This window comes from Xenopus laevis, chromosome 5L, assembly GCF_017654675.1.
Source record: "Xenopus laevis strain J_2021 chromosome 5L, Xenopus_laevis_v10.1, whole genome shotgun sequence".
NCBI lineage: Eukaryota > Metazoa > Chordata > Amphibia > Anura > Pipidae > Xenopus > Xenopus laevis.
In genome coordinates, this window is record NC_054379.1 from 105,558,000 (window position 1) to 105,576,201 (window position 18,202).

The following is an 18,202-nucleotide window of genomic DNA, read 5'->3' on the forward strand; positions in this document are numbered from 1 at the left end:
AAAAAGTTCGATTTCTTCCTAAGTTTCCATGGCAACTAAAAAAAACCTGCTCAATGACAATCTGCAAGTTCCCCTGAATAGAACGATACTCCATTCGTATGGATACACATAGAGACGCAGCCACCGAACACCTCAAAACAGGCACAATGCATAATATTGGGGCTGTGAATTTATGTGCAGTTCTCAACTCTTTTCATTCTAAACTGCCCCTTACCTGTGAAATAACCCCCACAAGCCATCTATTTCCTAAAAGTACACTTCTTCAGCTTTTCAAAGATGCCATTCTTTCTTTTCTACACAGAGAATTGTGGCTGCAGTTCTTTGTAGAAGACAGCGATTTGGTCTGAAATAAAGGAAAAGAGAGTTACAAAGTTCGATTTCTCCCTAAGTTTCCATGACAACTAACAAAAACCTGCTCAATGGCAATCTGCAAGTTCCCCTGAATAAAACGATACCCCATATGTATGGATACACATAGAGACGCAGCCACCCAACACCCCAACACAGGCACAATGCATAATATTCGGGCTGTGAAGTTATGTGAATGCATCCATATTTTATCCTAAACTGTCCCTAAACAATAAAATAACCCCCACAAACTATAGATTTCTTGAAAATAAACACCTTCAACTATTCAGAGATGCCATTCCTGCTTTACTACGTGGATAATTGTGGCCACAATCCTTTGTAGAACTCAGTGCTTTGGTCTGAAATAAAGGAAAAGACAATTTACAAAGTTAGATTTATACCCAATAATTTTGGGACTACTCTGATGGATCTGCATCTGGGCCCCACTACCCCAAAAATATATTTCACTCACCCTTTTCGATTTAGTGGAGCGTCTGAGTTTCATCTGTCCTGTTGTGCAACGACTTCATCTGTCCTGTTGTGCTTCTTCCTACACTTCACCAATGACAAAATCTGTACCACATTTGCAAATATATTTACCAACAGAATCCATAGTAATCATGCAAAAAATGTAGGATAGGAAGGAGCATTACAATCCGCAGACTTGGCTGCAAAATACCTTTATTGTCACAACATGTTTCGGATCATCATGGATCCTCACTTGAAAAAGGATCCATGATGATCCGAAACATGCTGTGACAATAAAGGTATTTTGCAGCCAAGTCTGCGGATTGTAATGCTCCTTCCTATCCTACATTTTTTGCATGAGTAAAAGTTTGGCCTGGCTGGTGTGGCCTGAGTAGGAAAGTGAGCTACACAGGTGGAGATCGTTTGGACAAAACTTAATTTTTGCAAGAATCCATAGTACATTTGACCCATAAATTATGCAAGTGTCCTAAGAAGTGCACACCAGAAGTTTGTAAAAAAGCTGGTGCCCTACTGGTGGCAGACATGGCACGTGATCAAAGTACTATTCCTATTCAGAGAGCCACTGCAACTTGTCCAACCTAATTACTGCATAAATATTCAATGTGCGCTACAAGTACAAAAAAAATGGATTGTTCCAACCACAACTTTCGGGAAAAAGATTCTGAATGCCTACACTATAAACAATTCTAAATGGAAGACCATAGTGTTCCGCCACCCTGTGCTCAAAAACCGAAAACTGAAGACATGCTACCCACAAATCCAGAGATGCCTAAATCTACAAAAACAAATGCAAATGTTGCCCAGAAATACAGACAAAACTATAGATAAATGCGCTGATAGAGGAGCTTTTGAGGTGCCAGTAAAAAAAAAAACTTGTGGCATCAGCATTAGAGATGCACATCATCCCATGTATTCATCACACACCACAAGTTCTATCGTGCGCCCTCTCGACCAACCAGCACCTCAGTTTGCTATAGCACCAGCGCAATACAAATGCTATCCATAAAACTACAACTGGCCTAAAGCACCATAGCTCAACACAAAAGCTGAATGCATAGACTAAGAACAAACCTACATACAATTGTTTTTACTGCTACACTGCACAAAAAAATTGCTCACCCTGTGCCAAATTCTACACCATAAATCACTACCAAGATCACTACTATACAGAAAAAAAAATGCCAACTTTTGCATCGTCAAACTTTTTTTATCAATATCTATAGATTACCAATATCTATAACCTAGTTATAAGCCAAGTAGGTACCTGCCAAAATGTTAAATCTCAAGGGGGGCTTGAATCTGAAAAACCACTGCACAAAACAAAAGAAATGCACATCATTTTGCCAGCACATATAACCAGTTATTGCTAGTTCATGCATAAAAACCTAGAGCGTGAAATGTTAGAACTCGATGGGGGGCTTGAATCCAAAAAACCACTGCACAAAACACAAAAAAGCGCATCATTCTGCCAGCACACCTAACCAGTTATCGCTAGCGTGTGCATAAAAACCTAGAGCGTAAAATGTTAGATCTCAATAAGGGGCTTGAACCTGAAAATAAAGAACAAAGAAGGACCGCTACTGCTCACCGCTCTTGCCTATATCCAGGTGCTCAGTCAAACAGTGTCCCCACTGTGGACGCTACAAAACTCGACAGACAGGCGGCACTTCTGGAATAGGTTTATTGGGGTTGCTGCTGTAAAAACCTAACGCGTTTCGGGAGTAGATCCCTTAGTCATAGGACCTATGACTAAGGGATCTACTCCCGAAACACGTTAGGTTTTTACAGCAGCAACCCCAATAAACCTATTCCAGAAGTGCCGTCTGTCTGCCGAGTCTTGAACCTGAAAAACCACTGCACAAAATACAAAAGAAAAAGCACATCGTTTTGCCAGCACACCTAACCAGTTATTGCTAGCGTGTGCATAGACACCTAGCGTGTGAAATGTTATATCTCAAAAGGGGCTTGAACCTGAAAAACCACTGCACAATCACAACTTCAAAAAAACACGAAATAAAAAGCATCACTTTGCCAGCATGTGCATAAAAACAGAGCATGCCAAGTTTACTACATCCTTTTACCACCAACAAACCCAGAGAACCCTAACCTACCAACACAACTCATGGCCTCTCGTAGTGTACCACAGTGTGGTACACCTCAAAACAGGGTTGGAAACACAAAGCAGGCTTGCTAGGACACTTGGGACAAAAATATCGCACATCTTTTCGAACACCCCTGGAACGGCAAACCTTACAAGTTCTCTGGGCATATCTTTTATTAGGAGTTGGTGGAATTTGTGCAATGAAATGCTTACCCACCATTCGGGCAACATTGTCATTGCCAGGCATTTCTGGAACCTCCTGTACATCACCAAACAAAAGGGCAGGGAGCAGTTGCAGCAGATAATTGTATAAAGACAATTTTGGGCCTGGTACTGCCGCCTTGTAAACGACATAGGAATTATAAAGGGCCATTTGAATCATGTAAATTGCTGCTTTTTTGTACCAGGCCCTGGTTTTTCTGGTGGCGTCATAGTAAGTTTGAATTTGGTCTGTTTTATCAACGCCACCCATATGCTTACTATATTCTTTACAACAGAGTGGCTTTGATTTTGCGGGCCTGCCACGTCTGTGTTGGACAACTACACTCTCATTGTGGATAGTAGTAAGCATACAAACATTTTTTGTGTCTGCAAATTTTAGTGCCAGGAGCTCATCACTTCTAACAGCATAAACTTCTCCACGTTTTAATTTCTTTTGCACCAGTTCCTTAGGCAGTCCTTTGCGGTTTTGCCTAACGGTGCCACAGGCTGGGGTGTCCAACCAGTAAAGCGTTCTAAATAAGGGGATGCTAGTGTAGAAGTTATCCACGTATAAGTGGTAACCTCGGCCCAACAGTGGAGATATGAGCTCCCAGACAATTTTACCACTGGCAGTCAAATCAAGGGGACAACCGGGGGGGTCCAAATTAGTGTCCTTTCCCTCATAGAACATGAAAGAATTAGTATAGCCCGTGCTGCTTTCGCAGAGTTTGTAAAATTTCATCCCATAGCGAGAACGCTTACTAGGGATGTATTGGCGGAATCTTAGGCGCCCTTTGAAGAGCAAAAGGGACTCGTCCACACATATATTTTGGGAGGGGGTGTAGACCTCTGCGAAGCGCTGAGACAGGCTATCTATAAGGGGCCTCAATTTGTAAAGCCTGTCGTGACCGGGCTCATTAGGGGGAACAGCCGCTGCATTGTTGCTAAAATGAAGAAACCGCAGTAAAATTTGGTAGCGGTTTCTTGGCATAACGGCTGAAAAAAGAGGGATGGAAAGGACTGTAGTGGTATCCCAGTATGAAGCTAAGGTATTGCGTTCTACGAGTCCCATTGCCAATGTGAGCGCCAGGAATCTTTTGATTTCATTTACAGTAGTGGGATACCACGCCTGGGCTCTTGAATACCCTGGTAAAGGGTGGCTGGCAAGATACTGCTCAGCGTATAAATTTGTGTACTGGACCATGTCCTGTAGGATGGCCTCTGTGATAAAAAGATTGAAGAAATCTATGATTTGAAAGTTAGTGGTGTCCACCTTGACGCCCGCGACTGCAGTGAATGGGGGAATTTCGGGGGCATAATTACAGGGAGGCCCCCACATAGGCGCTCCAACTGCTGCATCATCACTACCCTCACCCTCTTCAACCTCCATGGGTGCATCTGGCACACTGCCACCAGCCTCTGCCTCTGCCTCTTCCTCTGCTTCTTCAGCAGTAAGCGTGCCGCCACTACTAGCCTCTGCGCTAATAGTGCTGCTATCACCAATCTCTGATTCCTCACTAGAGTCATCAGATGGGACATACTCAGAATCGGAATTACTAAATTCCTCTGAGCTGGAGTCCTCGCAATACCTAGCCGCTTCCTCAGCGGTATAAAACCGTTTGGCCATTGTGCCAGAAATTTACAGACAACTACAAAGCTAAGAATCAATAGGCAAGTCAAACAAATAAAAAAAAAAGCTAATACAATCAACCACAAGAAAAAAAAAAAAAAAGCAAGCCAGCAAGATGACTGAGACCCCTGCTAATATAAACAACCAGAAGAAAAAAAAAAGCAAGGCTGCCAGATATGACCAACAGTTAACCCCTGCTAACAGAAACAACCAGAATAAAAAAAAAAAAAAAAGCAAGACAGCAAGATGACTGAGACCCCTGCTAATATAAACAACCAGAAGAAAAAAAAAAAGCAAGGCTGCAAGATATGACCAACAGTTAACCCCTGCTAATATAAACAACCAGAAGAAAAAAAAAAGCAAGGCAGCAAGATATGACCAACAGTTAACCCCTGCTAACAGAAACAACCAGAAGAAAAAAAAAAAGCAAGGCAGCAAGATATGACCAACAGTTAACCCCTGCTAATATAAACAACCAGAAGAAAAAAAAAAAGCAAGGCTGCAAGATATGACCAACAGTTAACCCCTGCTAACAGAAACAACCAGAAGAAGAAAAAAAAGCAAGGCAGCAAGATATGACCAATACAAACAAGCAGAAGGAAAACACCTTGAGCTTGAACAAATGAACCTTATGGAATGCTATGGAATAAAGATATGGCACAGTTTACAATCCACGTAATCCCTGACTTTCTGGAACAATCACCTAAAATCAGAAAACAGAATAAGACCACTAAATGGTGTCACAGCAAAGGGAACTATCTTTTGGGGCACTAAACAAGCAATAAAGTGTGCAATAAACAGTGCAAAGAAAACTCCTGAAAAATCACTAAAATGCAACACTACTCAAAGCAATAAAAGAACAGCGAATACACTAAAATCAGCGGTCAAGGGTCCTAGATTCACTAGTGACCTACAAAGGGAACTTTTTCGGGGGAACTAAGCAAGCAGTAAAAACAGCTAAAGCAATAAAAAAACTGTTATTGGAGTGAAATTGGTGGTCAGAACTATAGATCCACCAGCGTCACTGCAAATGGAAAGTTTTTTGGGGAACTAAACTAGCAGCAAAGAACAATGCAAAGGGTAAACGTAATAAAACCACCAAAAGCAATACAGTGAACAGTTATTTGGGTAGGGGAAAACTTTTCTAGAAAACTAAACCAGCAGTAAAGAAAAATATAAAGAATAAACGTAATAAAATCACTAAAAGCAATAAAATGAAGTTATTGGAGTGAAATCGGTGGTCAGAAATCTAGATCCACCAGCGTCACTGCAAACAGAAACGGATGAGAACAAAACAAGTAATAGCGCAATAAAAGTGCAATAAAATCACAAACCAATGATGAAAATGGCCAAAAAACAGTAAAACGCAATCAAATCAGAGCAGAAATAAAGTTTGAGCAACAAATAAAGACAAATGACTAAAGAAATCAAAGTAAAAAATAAGTAGAGATAAAAAGTAAGAAAGTAAGTGTGTAAGTGTGAGTGTGTGTGTGTGAGTGTGTGTGTGTGAGTGTGGGAGTGTGGGAGTGTGAGTGTGAGCTTGGCAAAGTTGCCTGTAAGTGTGCTAAGGCCAAAGACAGAAGAAAAAAAAAGAAAAAAAAAAGATTTTTTTTTTTTAGAGAGAATATGTAAAGTAAAGGGTGTAGAGAGGTGCAGTTCAGCTCACAATGTTGAATCCAGGCAATCCAGGCGACCAATCCAGCGATCAAAGCTCAGACAGGCAGCAGGGGGAACTCCAGCAACCATAAGTGCGCAGCAGGAGGGAAGGTGTGACAGTTGGGGGGAGTTATTTATAGGGGGAGCAGTGGAGACGTCATCAGTGTGCTCCTCGTGGTCTCCACTGCTCCCATTGGCTGCCTGCGACGATCGACGAAGGGATCCGGTAAGTGGACTGCCTCTGCTCGTTGCCTAGGGGGATCTGTGCCTGTTAGAAGCGATGCGCCGGTTTTTTTTGCGCATCGCTTCCTGGCCTGGGGGAAATGCTGCAGAACGTAGAATCTACGTTCTGTGGCATTTCAAGTTACTTTGCCTCAGAACGTAGATTCTACGTTCTGTGGCACTTAAAGGGTTAAACACATGATTTACGTTTTCAAGGTTGGCAGCAGGGGGTCACCATCTTGTAACTTTGTTATACATCTTTGCAAGACATGTCGATCGGGCAGGTTTAAATATCCCATCGGATTGCAGCCCCATCTGTTCGTAGGTGCGGTCCTGCAATCCGACTGTCCATTTTCCCATTTTTTTTGCCCTAGGGCCCAAGATCGGATCAGAGCGATATCGCCCACCTCAAAGTGGGCATGTCGGGGAGAGATCCGCTCGTTTGGTGACATTGCCAAACGAGCAGATCTCTCTGTGTATGGCCAGCTTAGACAGGATAGGAATTAGTTGGTTCTTATATAAACTGACTAGTTTCTATCCCTTTACTTGACCTGTCAGGTATTTGGCCAATACAGATGGTCCCTGTACTGTTAGAGAAGGTCCTTAGATAGGAAATAACTTGCTCATATATGAACGGACTAGTTTCTATCCCTGTACTGGACCTCATATGAAGCAGAGGTAAAACAGCTGAACACAGGATGATGGATTTCACACATCTTATATATGAATAACTAAGTACTAACTCTAAAAATGGCAGAAATATGTCCTTTAATGAGTTTCTATCTATTTAACATACCAAAAGGTTACTATATAGTGAGGTCCTTTACAAGGATGGGAAATAGCCAGCTCTATTAGAACAGACTAGATTCTATCCTTATTTGCGACCTTACTTTGTACTGGATGGCATTTAGCTTTGTTAGTGTAGACTGGACTAAAGGTGGCCATAGACGCACAGATAATATCGTACAAAACAAATTTTCGGCTGATATTCGGTGCGTGTATGGTGGAAAAAGAGCCGACCGATATTAGCAGAAGACTTGTATATCGGGCTGGACGGAAAATTTTGATAGGGTGCCTTTGAAGGGACTTAAACATCGGCCATTGTTAGTGCTGAATCATCAGATACAGGTAAAATTGTATTGTTTCTTCCCGTATATCTACCGGTATATCTGATGATTCAGCTCTACACGTCTGTATTGAAATGAACGTTCTATCTTGGAAACATCTTTTCCAAGAAAGATCGTAATTGTTAAGTCTGTGGCCACCTGAATTCCTGTCCTTTACTGGTACCTCACCACTAATGGCATTAGGTCCTTTCTGAGGATATAAACTAGCTCACTGCCATGTGACTCGTCTATTTCCTATAACTACTAGACTATAGGGACGGTCATTTCCAGGGATAGAAACTAGTCGCTACCACACAACATATGTAACGGCACTGCAAAATATTGCAAAAAAAAAAAAAAACCCCCACTGTGGAGATACAAGTACGCTGCGTTCCAGACCCCACGTAGTTCAGGCCAGATCACATGATTGTCTTTTAGCGCCTGCTGTCAGACCGAAGTCCAGAAATGCAATACTCGGTCGCGCCCTATAGCTTGCGCATGCGCCATAGCTTCCTGCAAGCCGCCGTAATCTTCCCGAATGGCTGCGCGTTGACGTAAGCTCTGCGGAAAGGAGAGGGTGGGAGAAGTAGTTCGCCATCTTGGGCTCTGTTCTGAGGCGCTGGGAGAGAGTGAAGGTAACCGGGGATCTTATTATGCACTGAGAATGAGTGGTAGTCCGGCTCCGGGCATCTGTCACGGTGTTTTCCTTATTTTTACCTTGTTCCCATGAGCAAGCGGAAAAGCTCCGTTATTTTAGTGATCATGTTATTCTCTCAGCAGTGTATCATTGTGTTTCTGTCCAATTCTGAATATGTCTTGTACGGCTCGGCTATAATTTCTATATGAATGTTATATGGCTGCAATGTGTCCTTCTATAAAGTAATGTATTTCCTATATATATATTGACTTATGTATTATATGCCCATTGCTACAAATTATTATTCGTCATACTAAAAGTATTGTTACTAAGTCAATTCATTGGTGGTGTTTCCAGTAGTGCCATCATTTTTCTTTGATTGTTTTGTGGGTGCCTCTGTTTATATGCAGTAACTGAGCCAGCTGTAACATCTGTATGTCAGGAGGATCTTTAGACTTCCACATTTGTATCATTTGTACATGCTTTTATTATATCAGGATTGTACAACCTGATGTCCTCAATTTGATGCCGGACTGCAGATCTCAGAATCTCTTGGGTCGGTGCTTGTAGCCTTCCTGAATTGGCCTTTCGTCTATAACAGTGCCCCTGACTTCTGCACCAGCTTCATCATGGCCTTTCTAATAAGGTAGTTGAAAAGGAGCTAAGGGGTCTTAAGTCTGGCTCAGGGGTGGGCAGATGTGGAGTCTTAAGATCGCACTGTGATGAGAGCAGATCTACTGCCTAGCCCTATATCCTTCATCAGAGCAGTATTTGCTAGAATATTAGTACCAGGTGCATTTTTGTACTGTTCTGTTTGAATGTACTTTTGCCATCTGTCTCCATTTTGGGAGCACTGTTTTGTTTCGGTGTGATGTGGGTTTATAGCTATACAGTTTCCCTGTACTGCACAACATTTCTGTACTGTAATGCTGACCATATATGTACCAATATTATCTGTTTGTGTATGGTGACACACTGAATCTGGATATTGGATATGTCCTTGGATTGAACATGGTGGAAAATCTTATCTGCCAGTTTACTATCTGTCGGTGTATGGTACATTGACAGATGAGGAAGAACCACAGCTCTCTGCCAGAACACTCAAAATAATAGAAAGGTGACCATCCAGCATATGGCCCCTTATACCATACACATCTATTAAGCCAATGAGCGAGATACTTTTGGGATTGAGTAATAGACCAAATTGAGTAACCTGTAATAGCCCAAATGGTCATCTATACCAGTGTATCCCACTTTTTTATTTATTTTAAGCAACTGGCAATTATTGATCCTAGCTTGTCTGTACTACATACATTTCTAATAACACATCAGCCATTCACATAAAATATTTTATGTAAGTTCAAGGTATATGCAGTGTGCTGCTCAGAATTCAGGCACATCTCTTTGCACTTTTGGCCAGATCCTTTAATCTGAAGCCACACCCTTAAGGTCATGTGACTTAAGCACTGGGCAAGTGAAGGTCACAATTTTTTTTTTTTTTTTCAGGTAATGCAATTATTTGGTTGAATTTCGCTTATTATATTCAAGATGGGCAGCAATATTGGGCATCCCTGATCTGGCCAGTAATACACTCTCATATGATACTTTAAGGATTCTAGTATTTAGTTAGACATTTTCTACAAATACGAATATACCTGCACCTTATTTTTCTTTAAAAATGGTGACCTTTCGGTAGTTTTAACCTTGGGACATCTCAGGGGTCACTTGGCCAGCTTGAATATTTTGCAGTATACAGGCAAGCAATCCTGTTTGTTTAAAAGGAGAGGATATTTTTAAGTAGCATTTTTCACAAAATGTCTTTATGTCATAGTTATATTAATATGGCGAGAATATAGAATCTCTCTTTTTTTTGACACATTCTGTGTTCACCCCCTTATTTTATCCCTTTTAATACACCATGGTTTTTGTTCATAGTTCAGCTTTGAGTCCCTAAATATTTATTATCAGGTCTTCATGTATCAGCCATTTGGCTACAAAGAACCTAGTAAGTTTTTTTTTTTTTCTGATGCATTGTTAGAAATGTTTATTTTTTTAAACAAAAATATCTAAGCATCGCCATCATATAAAATAAAATGTTTGACATTTTAAATTTAACAATGTATCACAATATTTAGACAAACCTCGTGAAGTTCAGTCATTGCCAGTAAATCAAATGAACGACATTGGTTAAAGTATCATAGAGGTAGTTTATCTTAAAAGTAATTGTTCTAGAATAAATATATCCAAATATATGAAGGAATTGTCTTTCTTTGCTGATGCTTTTCAACAGTCGCCTGAAAATGCCTCGCCAGGCTTTTTCAGGCGACTGTTGAAAAGCGCATCGCCTCGTGTGGTTAGCACAGGCGTTTTTACATAGGCGCCCATACAAAACTGTCGCCTGCGCCGGTCGCGGCTACTGTCGCGGCGCTTTGTCGCCGCGACCGCAAACGCGTCGCTATCTCCCCGTGTGGCCTAGCCCTAAAACAGGAAGGTCCCTGTCCCTTTAAGATTTAATCCTGTTTGGTGGCAAAAAATAGAAGTGTAAAAAGTATGCATGTGAATAAGGTTATTACTTGATTTCTAACACCCCTGGTGACTTTCATCTCAGATTTACCTCTGCTCTTTCCAGTTTGCTGCATCTGGAATGACTTAATCCTGCTTTACCCCCATCTGTCTGTTATTCTAACAGTTATTTGCATCAATTTAACTATTTCGTCTACCATTTTAAAGTTTATTGCCATGCGTATTTAGGTGCAAGGCTAGAATGTAAAATCTGGTACATTTTCAAGTAAAAAGTGGTGGTTGCTGATATTTCATGTTCAGGTCTTTGGGGTCTGGGGGCTATGGTTTGCTGATGTGCTTTTTGTGTACTGTACACCACCTTTTCATTCTGTACACCACCTACATTAAAAAGTTTTTCGCCAATTATATTCAATTCAATGTATATATTAGTGAGCAAACTATATATTGTGCAAGGTAATTGCCAGGAAAACGCCTTCGTGGGGGTTGACATCCTTTCTAATTTCCTGTTAAGGAAAAAGTCAGCAAATTCCAGTGGTTTCTCGTTCATCAATCAAACTCTTCCTTCCTCACACAAAATTATATCCATGAATAGTGCTGACTCCATTCATTTGACCCCTGAAGCACTTCCATCTTAAATTTCCCAAGTCACCCATGGCAGACAATTCACCAACATGGGTTAATCCCGCCTATCAGGTCACTGGACAGGAAAGTGTTAACGATCGGTTTAAATACCTTGCTCCTCCCAGCAATCCTCGTCTTTTTTCCTGTCCAGGTCACGACAGGCTGCTACAGACTGCTACAGGCTGCTACAGATAGCTAAAGGCTGCTAAAAGCTTACCATACCAGAGTGGGTCTCTCTCTCTCTCTCCCCTCTGATGCCTCCAAGTGCACCCTATACGGGTTGTGGTGAGAAGAACCCGTTGGGCAGGGTTGTGTGCTGGAGCTGCTGTAGGAATTCCCTCCTAAGGGTAGAGAGGAGGATGAAGCAGTCCAGAGGATCAGCCGTTTCAGGTGAATTCGAGGCTGTGTAAATTGTTTGTTCCATGTGGAGAGCACACGCGCCAATACTGACGTGGACGCGCGTCGAGTACGGACGCGGAAGCGCGTGGAAGACGCGCGCCTGAGTTGACGCGAACGGAGTGACGCACGTGGTAGACGCGCGCTCAAAGGGGACGCGCGCCCGGAAATGGACGCGCGCCGGGAATGGCGCACACGAAAGACGCGCTCCCGGAAGTGACCCGCGGGAAAACGGCGTCAGGAAGTGACGCAATGAAGACGCTGGCAGTATGTGCAAGACTGGCGTTTTGGCTGGATGTGATAGTACACTTCGCTGGAAGTTGGGGAGCGTTGGTTCACTCGGCTACAGATTGTTACTATGGATCAGCCTGGCTCTGGAAAAGGATCTCAGCCCAAAGGTCCTAGGTAAGCTGGCTGTGGATATATGGATGTAATGAGAGAGAACGATAATTAGTGGCTGATGGTTGTCTTTCCTTTTTCAGCCTACATGTGTCAACTGAATTGCAGAAAGGGGAGCCTACTCTCTCAAGGAAAGCGGCTTCAGCTACGGACCCAGTAGCGTCTGCAGACCCTCAGCCTTCAGGAGCCCCACAATTGGATGCTCTGGTCTCCATCATCAAGCAAGCTGTGGTACAAGGCATGCAAGAGGCTACTGCTTCTACCTCTGGGGTACAGAGAAAAGCTAAGAGGGTCAGAGATTTGCCATATGAGTCTCTATCGGATGTTTCAGATGAAGAATTATATTCTCCTGGGGGGGCACATTCAGAACTCTCAGAGGAAGGAGAAGTGTTTTCTGAGGAAGAGATTGCATTTGATCCTACAGCGATAGAGAATCTGGTAAAGGCAGTAAGGAAGACGCTATGTCTTTCAGAAGAGCTACCTAAGTCTAGTTCAGCAGATAAGTTCTTTCCATCGGTCAGGAAAAGACAGGTGACTTTCCCGGTGCATGATTCAATTAAGGAAATCATCAGCTCTGAATGGAAGAGAACAGAGAAAAAGTTTGTTATCCAGGGGAAGTTTGCAAAAAAGTATCCGGTGGAGGAGTCTTTCTCTAAATTGTGGGACAATCCGCCTAAGGTCGATGCTGCAGTGGTAAGGTTGGCAAGAAAGACGACGCTGCCAGTGGATGGTGCAGCAGCTTTCCGTGATCCAATGGAGAAACGGATCGAAACTAATCTTAAGAAGACGTTTATAGCGGCGGGAGCAACTTGTAGACCGGCAGTAGCTATGACCTCCACATCAAGAGCTATGAAGGTGTGGTTAAATAACCTGGAAGATGCCATTTCTTCTAATGTCAAAAGATCAGGGTTACGTGAAATGTTGGAATTGAAGCTAGCGGTGGATTTCATGACAGATACCTCTCTAGATCTGGTACATCTAGCTTCAAGAACTATGGCACTTTCGGTGTCCTCAAGAAGGGCTTTGTGGCTGAAGCCATGGCTGGCGGATTCAGCCTCTAAGGGGAACTTATGTCAGTTGCCGTTTGAGGGAGAGATGCTCTTCGGTGAGAAACTCGATTCCATCATTAAGAAGGCTTCCGGGGGCAAGAGTGTATTTTTGCCGCAGGAAAAGAGATTCAGGCGTCAAGGGGGTAGGCCTAGTTCCCCCATTAACAGGTCCTTTTGAGGTTCAAGACAGCCTAGGTATGGAAGGACTGCCGGAAGACAGACGAATTGGAAGCCCACAAAGGGGGAAAGTAGGCCTCCCAATAGGAGAAGTTCTACTTTCAGCTCAAGCCATACAGAGAAGAAGCAATGAGATCAGGCCGGCTCAGACCAGCAGAGTGGGGGCACGTCTAACATCCTTTTATGCGGTCTGGGCCTCAAAAATCAGAGACCAATGGGTCCTGAGGGTGATTCAGGAAGGATATCGGTTGGAATTCCACAGGGTGCCGTCTCGCAATGTGTTCAAGATGTCTTCAGTCCCGCAGGTACCAGGTTCGGACCAAGTGTTACAGGAGTATGTAGATCAACTCCTGAACTCAGGGGCAGTGGAATGGGTTCCGAAGTCCCAACAGGGCTTAGGTTTCTATTCGAAGCTCTTTCTAGTCCGGAAGACCTCGGGGGCATTCAGACCGGTACAGTGCTACGCAATATGTTGGCGCTATATAAATACATGTTAATAATAATAAAATACTGGATTTACGCCCTCTGAATCAGTTTGTCAACTGCAGGCGCTTCAAAATGGAATCACTGACGTCCATCCTACAAGCAGTTCCGCCACAGTCACGGCTAGTAAATCTGGACTTGAAGGACGCATATTTCCATGTACCAGTGCACAAGACACACCGGAAGTATCTTCGGTTTGCTTTCAGAGGTCAACATGTCCAGTTTACCTGCCTTCCCTTTGGCCTCTCAACGTCCCCAAGAACATTCACGAAGGTCCTGGTCACGGTCGTGGCTTTTCTAAGAGTAGAAGGTGTGCCTATATTTCATTACCTGGACGACATTCTGTTGGTGGCTTCATCAAGAGAGGAAGCTCTGAAATTCAGGGACAGAACAATCCTGGTACTCCAACAGTTCGGTTGGATAATAAATTGGGAGAAGAGCAACCTACTTCCGTCACAAAGGATGGTCTTCTTGGGTGCACACCTGGATACGCAGGAAGGCATAGTTTGACTTCCTCAAGAAAAGATACAGCATATATTGAGACAAATAAGACAGTTCAAAGAACAACAAAGAGTCTCAGTAAGGTCATGCATGTCGGTCCTAGGTCTCATGGCATCTACGATCCAGATGGTGAAGTGGGCCAGGTGGCACATGAGGCCTCTCCAACAATTCTTCCTGAGGGAGAATGCTTCAAGACAGTTGAGACTAAATTCACGGATTGTAGTTTCAGAGGACGCCAAAGACAGTTTAAGTTGGTGGCTGGTTGTAGGAAACTTGACTCGGGATGGTCCTTGCAAACCCCCCGTATGTGGTGATCACGACAGACGCTTCAGAGAGAGGCTGGGGTGCAGTACTGGAAGACCGCAGTGTTCAAGGTCATTGGAACCTGCAGGGTGTCTCCTCAAACATTCTGGAACTACGGGCCGTGAAAGAGGCGTTGCTGGCCTTTTCAGAAGAAATTCTACATGCCTGGGTAAAGATTCAGTCAGACAATGTGACAACGGTATCTTATGTGCAGAAGCAAGGCGGCACCAGAAGCGCCCGACTGCTAAAAGAACTGGCCCCAATAATGACGTGGGCAGAGGGAAATCTAGAAGGGCTGACAGCCTTACATATTCCAGGCAGTCAAAATACGGAGGCAGACTTTCTCAGTCGCAACACCTTGCAACCAGGAGAGTGGAGTTCATGTCTGCTAACCTTTCAAGGCGTAGTACAAAGGTTCGGAAGGCCAGAAATCGATTTTATGGCCACAGACAAAAACCACAAGTGCAGCAGGTTCTTTTCCAGGGCACCATGTCCTCTGGCAGAAGCAGTGGATGCACTCCTCCAGGATTGGAGCAGGATATTTGGTTATGTCTTTCCGCCCTTTCCAATGATTTGGAGGGTGTTGAAAAAGGTGGATGTCGAAAAAGCCTCAGTCATAGCCATAATTCCGTATTGGCCGAGGCGCCCTTGGTTTCCGCTCCTGCAGAGTTTGGCAGTAGAGCCACCTCTGAGACTGCCTTTTCGGCCGGATTTGTTATCCCAGGGCCCAGTGGTCTACGAGGGAGTGGATTCCCTGTCACTGACGGCATGGAAATTGAAAGGCAGAGGCTAGCAGAATATGGTTTCCAGGACGATCTGGTGAATTTCTTATTGAAGGCTCGGAGGGCTTCTACCTCGGCTCAATATTACAGGGTCTGGAAGTGCTTCGCAGAATTTGCAGTACAACACAAGTTTGACCCAAAAGATCCTACTGTCCAACAAGTGGTTCAGTTCCTGTTTGTGGGTTTCCAGAGAAAACTTAGCACAAGCACTCTGCAAGGTCAAGTCTCCGCATTATCTGCATTGTGTGGCCATTCCTGGGCGGAGGAGCCTCTGGTTAACCGGTTCTTCAACGCAATGAGAAGAGTGTGCCCTTTCAAGAAATCCAGAGTTCCACCTTGGGACCTTACGATTGTCTTACGAGCCTTAATGTCTTCGCCTTTTGAGCCTTTGCGGAAAGCCTCGGACTGGCATGCGACGTTGAAAGTCCTGTTCCTGGTCGCTATTACCTCAGCTTGCAGGGTTGGAGAGATTTCTGCTTATCAGCAAAAGAGCCGGACACAGTTGTCTATCCGGACAAAGTGATTATGAGACCATCTTTCGAGTTTCTTCCAAAAGTAATCTCCCAATTTCATGCCGATTTTGGAAGTTACACTACCTTCCTTCTGCCCTTCTCCAAAGTCTGACAAGGAGCGAGAATGGCATACTTTGGACCTGGTGAGAGCCGTTTCGCATTATCTGACGCGAATGAAGGATTGGCGAAAATCTGACAAGTTATTCCTGATTCCGAGGGGCCCTAGAAAGGGTATGGCGCCAGCTAAGTCTACGATTGGCCGCTGCATTGTCTCCTGCATTGCTCTAGCTTATCAGTTGACAGGCAATGAGATTCCTAGGGACCTGAGGGCTCACTCTACAAGAGCCATGGCTACTTCCTGGGCGGCGGAAGCCAGGGCCCCGCCAGACCTCATCTGCAAGGCTGCTAGATGGACGTCTTCCTGTACCTTCATTCGTCATTATAGACTGAATGTGATGTTGTCTCAAGATGCAAAGTTTGGAAGAAAGATTTTGCAATCTGTTGTTCATGCTAAATAAAAGTTTTTGGTTGATCAATATGGTCCCTCCCTTCTTTAAGCTTGGGGAAATCCCATGTTGGTGAATTGTCTGCCATGGGTGACTTGGGAAATATAGAAATTTTTTCATACTCACCGTAATTTCTATTTCCAAGTCACTTCCATGGCAGCATTCACCAACTTCCCTCCCTTCTTCTGGAGCTTGTTACTAGACGAGGATTGCTGGGAGGAGCAAGGTATTTAAACCGATCTTTAACACTTTCCTGTCCAGTGACCTGATAGGCGGGATTAACCCATGTTGGTGAATGCTGCCATGGAAGTGACTTGGAAATAGAAATTACGGTGAGTATGAAAAAATTTCTATATTTGTGACATCACAAAGTTCTCTTAAAGTGATATTGAAAGTGATAATTTAGAAATACATTTTCAAAATGATGCAGTAGTGCTATTCCCATGATCTGATATCCTGGAGTGGCAGTTTTTAAAAGTGACAGGCCTACATTAGCCAGAATATAGAGTCCCGGCTATCTTCAGTGCAGTGGGGTTGCTGTGCCTCCCCCATAAGAAAGAATAACAAGCGGAAACATTACTTTTTGTTGTGCTCTGAGAAACTGTAGCTTTAAAATTACAGTACTTTGGGGCCAAAACAAATTGCCGTCCTTTGGATCAGATTCTGGGGGGGGGGGTCTACTGCATTATTTGAAATACAATTTGACCATGTCAGTAGCCTGTTATAGCTTTAAAAGCCCGTTCTTTACTAATAGAGTGCAGGCTCTCTGGAAGCTTATTTTGACAGCTGCAGTGTACAGTGCAAGGCCTCCTGGAAACTAAAGGTTATAGAAATTGCTAAGTGGAAACATGGAATGTTGCACAACTATGCTTTGAACTGCAGATTTAGAGACACTTGGACTTTGGTTTAGGCCAAATCTTTGGCTGTAGAGGGCCAATTTCTTTTAATACCTTATGTTTGAGGGGCAGATTAGTTTAAAACTATAATGCCATACACAGAAGCATTCATTCTTTTGCTGATAAAATGCATGAAGCAAAGTTTTTATTTGTACTTGAAAAGCTGTATCCTTTTGTGTTCTAGATCTAGCTTTTTAAGCATCATGGGAAGGAAAAACTAAGAATAATTCACCATGATTGGAGGACTGTTCATATATAATCATAAGGGCGAGGTCCTTATCTCCAGGGTGTACCGAGATGACATTGGGTAAGTAGTCTAATATGGTATAGTTTCATTGAGTACATTTGTAAAATGAGCCAGCTTCTCTGTACCACGTTTGTTTAACTTTCTGAATGTGTCATTTGCACCAAAAAAGCACAATATTTTTAATTAAGCATAGTAATGGGGGGGATAACCACCTACTCTTCTCAGAAAGAAGAGACATTTGTACGCAGAATAGTTATTTATGGAATTATTATTATTATTATTATTATTCTTTATATAGTGCTGGTATATTCTGCAGTGGTTACTTATAGTGTGCGCAGTTAATTTGATTGTAAAGCAAACTGTCCATCAGTTTGAAACCTTCACTGTAAGAAGACATGAGAAGACATCCTAGACTTT

At 43.2% G+C, this 18,202-nt stretch overlaps 1 protein-coding gene and 1 long non-coding RNA gene across 7 annotated transcripts in view; one reads left to right on the forward strand and one right to left on the reverse strand.

Annotated features, from left to right (window-relative positions):
- Positions 1-294: 294 nt before the first annotated feature.
- On the reverse strand, positions 295-969 carry LOC121393549. The gene is made up of 3 exons (XR_005961149.1): positions 821-969; positions 625-707; positions 295-343 (listed from the first exon to the last, which is right to left on the reverse strand). It is a non-coding gene; the product is annotated as an uncharacterized LOC121393549 (long non-coding RNA).
- Positions 970-8,233: 7,264 nt separating this feature from the next.
- The window catches only part of ap2m1.L (adaptor related protein complex 2 subunit mu 1 L homeolog), a 35,746-nt gene continuing 25,777 nt past the window's right edge, over positions 8,234-18,202 (forward strand). For 3 of the 6 annotated variants that reach the window (XM_041562089.1, XM_018261678.2, XM_018261679.2), the window contains exons 1-2: positions 8,235-8,388; positions 17,723-17,845. In XM_041562089.1, coding sequence (XP_041418023.1) covers positions 17,772-17,845 — 74 coding nt within the window. In that variant the 5' untranslated portion in view covers positions 8,235-8,388; positions 17,723-17,771. 6 annotated transcript variants of the gene reach the window in all.